Source organism: Diuraphis noxia, unplaced genomic scaffold (genome assembly GCF_037042655.1).
Source record: "Diuraphis noxia isolate RWA-SAM2 unplaced genomic scaffold, SU_Dnox_SAM2 contig0009, whole genome shotgun sequence".
Taxonomy (NCBI): Eukaryota; Metazoa; Arthropoda; class Insecta; order Hemiptera; family Aphididae; genus Diuraphis; species Diuraphis noxia.
In genome coordinates this window covers 1,175,847-1,185,217 of record NW_028301719.1, presented here as the reverse complement: position 1 = coordinate 1,185,217, position 9,371 = coordinate 1,175,847, and the positions used below count along the sequence as shown (strand labels likewise).

Here is a 9,371-nt window from a genome sequence, read left to right as displayed (position 1 = left end):
ATAGTTTTGTTAGGGGGCTGTAGCCCCTCAGAATTTTAACCCTAGTTGCACCTATGCCCTAGAGTCACAAGACCGAGTGGCTCAAGAGCTGCATGTGGCTCGTGATCTTCGCTGTGGTCACCCCAACTGTATACTGTACCTACCATATATAGTATTTGGAATAAACTAAAGGGACTTACATATTTAGGAAAAAGGAATCCTCATTTGGCAGTTTCATTAATCGATTAATTGGTTCACAGAGAGGAAGATAGAAAGGAGTTTTATGGTAAGACGCATGAAGGCACTTTAAAATAAACAAGTGAAAAAATAGGGATAGGGGATAGGGATGAATAAAATCCTAAGTCATGTTAAGTGCCAACTGACCAGTTTCATTTATTATGTAGTTGATAACTATGTGAGATCACCCTCTGGCTAAGATTCCATTCTATGGTATGTTAGTATAGACAGTTAATAAAATATACTAATATTACACAAAATAAAAATTATAATAATACAATGTAAAGGTGTATATGACAAAAATTGGTTCAACCTTCTGTATTACTAATATTATTATAAATAAATTATAAAATATCCTGAAATTTGAAGCTGACACACTGCCTCCAATCAAAATTATTTTTGGTGTACAATGATTTAACATTGAATTCAAATGTTACATATTAATTGATATTATTAATTACGGTCATTACAGTAACTTACTCGTGACACTCGACTCCTATTAAATAACATAGCCACATTCCTGGTGAATTTTTTTTATTATTAATTTTGAGTACACATACATTACAATATTTAATTTTAAAATTCATAGTACATTTTCAATCATTAACTATTGGCTATTTGCACTCTTCTGCTCTCTCCTCAGTTCAAATTTATGGAGGATAACTGAGGATCTACTGAACTTAATAGTGTCAATATTGGGTGCATGTGTTTAACAATAAAATATAACATTCAAATAATCTTAAGACTAAAACATAAAATACTATATATATAATAATAAAAAAATAAAATACAAGGTCTTGGGAAAACAAATAGAACAAATTATCACTTTGACCTAGGAACATTAAGTACATATTTTAGTGGCCAAGTGCATAGAACAATTTTTCCAATAATAAAATTAATTAATGTTTCCAAATTAACTTAATTTCGATACATTTTAATATAAAATCAATAACAATATTATAAAAAAATTATTGATTTGCTTTTAAGAAAACATTTTTAATGAACTAATGTTTTTGAATTAATTGTCAATATTTTACATTTGAAAATAGGCTCAAGGTAGAGATCGGTAAAATAACGATCTTCTCCGAAAAAGGTATTCATTCAAAAATATGTATATATTTTTAACAAAGTTCAATATGAATGAAAGTTCCTAAATGAGTTTTAAAATACTTTCATTTTTAACAGCGAGACTAAACAATATAACAGAATGGAATTAATTCTTAAGAAAATTAAAGGTAATATACCAATACATAATAAATAACAGGTCAGTTTTTAAAATCAAAAGTCAAACAAATATTAAAAATATTAATTTTATAATTTGGTTAACAACTAAATTGTTTCAAATAACTATAATATTAACAAAAAAGGCTGGGTAAGTAACTACATTTTTATAAATTGTGGTTATGAAAAAAACAATATGTACATTGCATACAATTAATGAAATAAGTTATTTTACAAATGATACATAAGTTGTTGACAAAGTAATAATAATAATAATAGTAATAATATAATAAGTCATTAGTTATTTTTTGTGGGTTCATATACTTAAGAGACCGTTTTTTTTGGTTATGTGCAAGAGCGTCTCTTTGCCATTTTCTTTTTAACCTCCTCGGAGGGTTGTTGGGGATGGTAATAGAGGGTTTTGGTTTGAGTACAGTTTGGAGTGGAACTTTTTGTATTGTCGAGTTGCTATTTCATTGACTGTTGGGATGTAAATCCTTATGTAATGCGTTGTTGGCCATATACCATAGGGCTCCAGTTATTTGTCAGAGACATATAAACTGGAAAGCTTGTATGGGCTTTATATTGGATGGTTTGGCTTGGCCCCAGATTTGAATACCATATGAACAAAGGGGGGTAATAATCATCTTGAATATTAATATTTTGTTTTTTAAATCCATTGAAGAAGATAACAATGGACGGAGGAGATGTAGACGTGTGTTTGATTGTTTTCTTTTCTGTTTTGTATATTGGGCCCAGGTAAGTCTTTTATCTCAATGAACTCCTAAGTTACATTTTGGATAGTAATTGACAAATTATTGAGCAAAAGATGTAGACATTTGTTTTTATTCAGAGAAAAATTTATTTGAACTGATTTGTTTTCGTTTATTTTAATTTTCCACTTTTGAATCTAATTGAAGATTAGATTTAAATGGTATTGTATATCGTAGGAAATATTTGGGTCTTTGTTTGATGCTAGTATGGCGGTTTCGTCTGCATAATATGTTGCTAGAGTTGTAAGGTTTGTTTTGGGGATATCTGATGTGAAGATATTGTAGAGTATAGGTGATAGGTCACTTCCCTGGGGTACTCTTGCTTTGATCTTATGGTAGACAGAGTAAGATTTGTTATGTTTAACAGTGAAATATCGGTCTTCGAGATAAGATTTTAGAATGAGAAAATGTGGAGCAGGTAGAAATTATTTTAATTTGAACAATAATACGTTTTACCTAACACGATCAAATGCTTGCGCGATATCAAGGAATACACCTGGGTAGTGTTCTTTTTTTTCAAATGATTATATTTTATCAGTTATTCTGTGTATTTGGTGGATTGTTGAATGATATGATTGGAATCCGAATTGAGTATTTGGGACGATATTGTTTTCTTTGATAATAGGGGTTATTCTTTTAAAAGGTAGTTTTTAAAAAAGTTTCCCTAACGTCAGTAGTAGATTTATCAAGCGGATGAGGTTACTAAATGCTTTGGTTTTTCTGGCTTAGCAATTAATATTATTGTTGAGAATTTCCATATTGGGGGAATAATTCATGATAACCTGAGCAGTGTATTGTATATGTGAGTCAGAAGAAGAATGGTTTTATTTGTTAGTTTTTTGAGTATTTTACTGTCAATTAGATCATACCCTGGGGATTTGTTATTGCATAGTTTAGTAATATAATATTTTTCTTGTAGTGTAATTAGTTTAGCTGGTAGTGAACTCTTAAGAAAAGTCTCAACATTTTCTATGTGTGTTGTTAAATTGTAATTTGTATCTGAGTGGGGTTGGAAAGTTTCTGATAGGTGATTGCCAAATAAATTTGCTTTTTCACTGATGGTTATGGCTAGATAGAATTTGTTAAAGGGGGACTATGTCTTTTCTTTTGGTTTTTCTTTTTTATCGATTTTCATAAGGAACCATTGACGGGTGTAAGTGATGATAAAAATGAATGAAATTGATTGGCTTTTAAGGTTTGCAGATCTTTTTTCAGTTTATTTATTAATTAATTTAATTCATGTTTGTGCTCTGGGTAGTGGGTTTGATGCCAAATTTTTCTAGCTTGATGTTTTTTGTTAATTAATTCTTTTAAATTCTGGGGTAAATAAGTATATTGGTGTGGTTTTATTGGTATATTTGTATTTGATGGTGAAGAGGTTGAGTCTGTTATTGCTTCTTAGATAGTTGTAATGAGGAATTGTAAAGCACTGTCTATGTCATCGCAAGATGTTAGTCAATTATGCGTTCGTCTAATTTTTTTTGGAATAAATTGAAATTAATTTGTCTAGAGTGTAGAGTATTGTTTAAGTTTTCTGGTTTACCACCTAGGTGGAGTAGAATTGGGGAGTGGTCACTAGACAGTTCTTCAAGGTTTATTATATCATTATTTAAGTGGTTTGGTAGCGAGGATATGAAAAAATCTAGTATGTCTGGGTGACGATTTGTGTGGGATGGCTAGTAGGTTGGGGCATTAGGTGAAATGAAGGATAGGTGATTTTTTAAATTGTATTGTAAAAAGTTTGACCTCTGGGGTTAGTCGATCTACATCCAAATGCGGTTTGCCAGACTTGTTAACAACCTATATAATTAAAAATAAACATATTTGTTATGAATCTATCATATTCAACTGTGATAATTTGTTCAAGTTAGAATAAGCGAGGTTTAAAAAAATTATAATTTTAAATAAATTCATTTTGTTTTATATCAGGTCATACTAGTTTAGGAATTAACATCATGTCTGCCATATGACACCGTCGGTCACATGATATGTACTATCAACAAGCCAAGCATATTTTTCCATGTCATACAAAGTTTGTACAAAATACTATATTATTTGAAAAAAATTTAAAAAATAAAACAACAAAAAAGTTTATATAAAAAAAAAAATGGAATGATCCCCACTACGCCACAGCGCTCTTTTTAGTACATTATTGTAGCATCATGGAAAAGTTATTAATATAAAATCATATTCATTTATGACCTTCAACCGTCATGTCACATAGTAGTTACCCAACTATGGGTGCCAAGTAACAAAAATATAGAATTTGAGAATTACAGAAGACCGCCAGTGATCACACAGTAGTCAATGTGTTAAAACATACTTAATTCGGAGAAACATCAAAGTCAGTGGTTAAAACTTTCCAATTAAATCTTTTATTAATAGAGTTAGTTAATGGTGGAACTGGAGGATCTACAAATGTCCAATCATTAATTCCATCAGTCATTAAAGTTACTAGGCCGCAATAAGGGATGTCTTTAACCATTTTAACAAAATTTTGTTTAGTACGAGGAGATTTATGAAGTAATGATCTTGAAAAAGAGTCCAATGAACAAGCATGACCTACCAGCAATATATCACCACCTAAAAAAAATATTAGATTTTAGTTCATTAATGTCATACAATATTATATTGATTAATGATTATTACTATATTATATATAATTAAGAAGATTTTGAGCGGTGCAATAAATTTATTAGCTTATCAGAGTTGTTTCTTTAATCTGACGTTAATTTGGGAGTAGCCTCCAAGGTTTCTGTAGACAATTGGATCTAGTTGAAACCTGTGGGTAGGGGGGTTTTCAAAACTAGTAAATTTTGAGAACTTTTAAAAAACAATCAGGAAAAACTAAGAAAATGTAAGGAAATTAAGGATTATTTAAACAAATCCAGTTTTTGTCAAAATCAATTTTTTTTTGTAATTCAAAAATTAATTTACAGATAATTTTTCATCATTTATTTTATATTAATATTTCTGAGACGTAATATTATTTTTAAGATATACTATCTGTTGAAATTTTGAATTTTCGACTTTTCTAATAAATTTTAGTAAAAAAAAGGATGTTCTCAGCCAAAAACATTGAAATAGCAATACAAAGTTCCCCATATATTCTTACAACAATTGAGAAATATTAAAAATACATAATATGTACAACAAAATTGTACACTTCAATGTAAAAAAAAAAAAATAAAATAAGGAATTTAGCTTTAACAATTGTCAATTTTAGTGATTTGATTGTAATTTAGAAAAAAAAAATAGAAATTGTAAAGAATTGAAACTTTTTTCTATAACCTTAAAAATATCCAAACAGAAAATTTGAAAAATATTTAGACTAATTATACATATTTATACATGGTATACCATGTATAAATATGTCTATAAATCTAGTCATACTGTTATAATATGATATATGAGTATTGACTCAAAAATTAATAAATTATTTTTATGATATAAAATAATATGTAGTTTGTTGGCAAAAAATAGTTCAATATAATGTTTTATTAATGAACAAATAAATAAATAATAAAATATCTTTAGAAATAAAGCCCGGCACTACATCATTAGTCAGAACCACTATTTGTATGCAATGATTTATCATTGAATTCAAATTTAGCATATCTATCCATTACAGTAACCTAATCAATGACAAGGTACATCAAAACAAACTATATAACAGCTAGAATGAGGTTTTTGTTACCTTTGGGTTCAGTTGATTTGATTACATTCTGTATTACTTCGTCACATCTTAAATAATACTGTTCAACTGTTTCTGACATATTTTCAGTTAAAAATGGTAATGATACTAAAGCTTCATATTTGGAATTAACATTAAAACCAGCAGCTATTAACTCTTCATTACTCATCCAATCAGGTAGCCCAGACTGATTATACCAACCAAGCCATTCAAATATACCAGGTTCAATACAAATCGAAACTTGTTTATCAATATCAAGGCCTGCATGAATAGTTCAACGTTTCAATTAATATATGTATAGTTATAATATTAATAATAATTGATAAAAACACTACTAACCAACTAAGATATTATGGCAAGTTTGAACACAGCGTAATGATGGTGAGCAAAAAACATGTTGAATTAATTTGGTAGACTGAGCAGCTTTCATACCCCATCCAGTTAATTTAGCTTGATATTCACCAACACAAGTGAGTGGAGTATCAGTTTGGTAAGAGTTTGGAAAATCTCGCCGTTGAGGAATATTTGGGGGCATGTTTAAATCTTTTCTCACATATTTTCCATCAGAATCAAAACTATAAGGCACCCATGTCCCAAAAGTGAAATCTACTCTTTCCCCATGTCGACAAATGTATATTTTTTGAGATTTGGGACCTTTTGGAGATTCTGAATGTGGTGTGTAATCAACTGGAACGAAACTAGTGCCATATTTTTCAACTAGCTTTTCTTCAGTCATATTTGAATCATTAACTTCTAAAGATTCATGATAACTACCATCTAAAGGCAATGAACTGTAAAAGAAATACATTTAAAAATTAGTGGTTACTAATTTTAATGTAATAATACATTTTACCAATGTAGAGTCCAAGTATCAGATTCAGCAGTACGTTCAGTGTAGCATAGAGGAAAGTAACCATTACATCCTGTAAATATTTTCAGAAATTCAGAATTTAGTTAGAACTTAAAATTACAAGTTTATTTATTACCAGTTAACCAAGACATTCCTTCAGCCCAGCCATCAACAGAATTATCTATGCTTTCTTTAGATACATATATATAATCACCTATTCTTAGTTCTAATTCATCAGTAGCTTGTGGGACGTGTGCATATACAACCTTATATACCTAAAATATTTGATGTTATACATAAAATGCTATATAAAGCTAACGAATAATTATCATACAATATTTTGAAACAATAGAAAAGTTAACACTAACCTGTTTATAAGCAGCTAATGGTTCCCTAGAATATAACTTTAGTTCCCATAAACATGGAGTTGATGGATTTATGGTGGATTTGATTAATGATTTCAAAGTTTCTTTTTGGCTTACATCAAATTGATATGCCAAAGTTAAATGTAAAGATTTCAAATGGGGATCTACTTGAACTCCAACTGGAACAAGTGATTAAAAAGTCAAACCATGAGCTATTTAGATTTTAAATGTAATATATAATTATAAAATGAGGTGATATGATATATTTAGACATTTAAAATTATTTTTATCATAACAGTTTTTTTTTAAAAATAATTGTTTGTTGTTAATAGTAAATTACTAAATTATAGATCAGCTAGAAGGTTTCAGAATGGTTACAGTACTTGATAACACTGTCACCTTACTCCACTCGGCCCCATCAAATATAATAATTAGCTACCATAGAAAGGGGACAAAGAAACCATTTTGTTCCAGACCTAATTTTTGGAATATTTTTAGGAGGCCCACTTAAAGTCTTGACGTATAATAACTAATAATAACAGACTATCAGCGTTATTAAGCTATTTCCTGACAAAAAATTAAAATATCCTGATTCAATCTCAACTATATAGAACAAAACTCATATCCATTGCATAAGCGACGTAATGTAATACTCTTAAAATCTATATTATATAGGGATTAGATTGTGATAATGAGGCTCAATTTTCTACAGCAGGTGACAGACTAAAACTATCAACATTTATAATTAACTATGGATAAATTATATTTTTTAATAATATATTTGATAATACATTGCAAAGTAATTATTGAAAACGTAATGCAGTACATGAGTTTAAATGAGCTTTGTTGGTTTGGAAAAAGTAATTTGCAAGACTTTAGTTAATTTCAATGAGTATTTTGTTTATCATACCATAGGTATTATGATGGTCGAAGGGCCCCCACATTAATTTTCCCCTGAACATATATAGACATACCACTTTATCTATAATAAATAAATCAATAGTGCTGTTTAGTAACTTTTTTTGTATCCATTATAAATATTATAAATAATATATATTAGTATCAAATATAAATATTGGCTTAAATTTACCAAGATCTGTGATTTTTTCTGCATATAGTACTGCAATTCTTTTTAAAAAGCTTGATCCTTGATCAGATAAAAAAAAACCCATAAAATTTGATGAAGTGTAAGTTTCTAAATGAAAGTCATTGACTATCATTTCTTTAATGACCTCATCTAAAACATTTTTTAGTATAGATACCAGTGCATTAGCATATTCATCAGGTACCTGTAATAAATATTTATAAAATTAAACATAATTTATACTTAAATAAATGTTTCATAGTTATGAGTGGGTATACAAAATAATTCATAAGTACCTGAAAAAATGATACTAGAGTAATATGAGGCAAAAAATTATGAGCTCCATTGCGTCCACATTTATTAGCTGATTTATTCCAAAATTCTCTTAACTCATACATTAATGACCCAGTTGGACAGGCATAGATGATATACTCTCTACTAGTGCTGGAATCTAATGAAGTATCATTTACATGAGCCAAGAGCCAATCGGCAGCTAATTGAACTCCTCGATTTCCGGTAGCTGCCAAAGCTTTTTCTCTATCAATACAAAATACAACATAGGTATGATTTTGATGTTTAATTTATCAAACAGTTCACCTTACGTTCGATTTAGGGGGAATCCCATTTGTAAAAGGGTTTGAAGGGGTGTCATTGAATGTTTACAATTCTTTTCAGTTGACACGGTCTTCGTTTTCCTAGGCGGAAGCATAGCCATTATAATTTAGCTAGAGATGCAGTGTAGGGGATCGTATCGTTGTAAGTTCAACTAAATGGAATTGGTTTATTTTTAAACATTGACAAACATACAATTATTACTGAAATAATCGTTACCGACCACCAAGTAGAGAGTATGAGTGACGAGTGTCGAGTTTGAGTACCGCACTAACGTCTAACACACGGACACACCATAATCGTCAATCGATATAGAAAACATTCTATTTACTATTAACGCAGAATAATTTATTAAACATATTTTCTTCTATGCTATTATACCACCGCCGTCCGCCGTCCGCCGTCCGCCGACCATCAGTATTCAGTACCGGGACTCCGACAGCCACAAAAACTAGTACGATAACACCACACTCTATTCAATCATACATGGATAACACCAGAGAAGTAAATAAAATAATATATACATTTTTCGAGTTTGAGGTTATTCGTTAACTAT

General features: G+C 29.6%; 1 protein-coding gene across 1 annotated transcript; it reads right to left on the bottom strand.

Annotated features, from left to right (window-relative positions):
- Positions 1-733: 733 nt before the first annotated feature.
- On the bottom strand, positions 734-9,337 carry LOC149054204 (ecdysteroid-phosphate phosphatase-like). The gene is made up of 10 exons (XM_089230471.1): positions 9,039-9,337; positions 8,806-8,969; positions 8,500-8,740; positions 8,210-8,408; positions 7,123-7,298; positions 6,891-7,029; positions 6,758-6,827; positions 6,244-6,695; positions 5,908-6,165; positions 734-4,793 (listed from the first exon to the last, which is right to left on the bottom strand). Exons 2-10 carry the CDS (start codon positions 8,916-8,918, stop codon positions 4,534-4,536), a joined length of 1,908 nt encoding a protein of 635 aa, XP_089086597.1. The 5' UTR covers positions 8,919-8,969; positions 9,039-9,337; the 3' UTR covers positions 734-4,533.
- Positions 9,338-9,371: the final 34 nt, after the last annotated feature.

Excerpts from the sequence above, each read along its gene's own strand:
- LOC149054204 (XM_089230471.1), bottom strand. The coding sequence starts at position 8,918 with ATGGCTATGCTTCCGCCTAGGAAAACGAAGACCGTGTCAACTGAAAAG. Across the intron at positions 7,030-7,122 it reads CATTAGCTGCTTATAAACAG|GTATATAAGGTTGTATATGC; the intron begins GTTAGTGTTAAC and ends CAAATATTTTAG. Across the intron at positions 6,166-6,243 it reads TTGCCATAATATCTTAGTTG|GCCTTGATATTGATAAACAA; the intron begins GTTAGTAGTGTT and ends CTATTCATGCAG.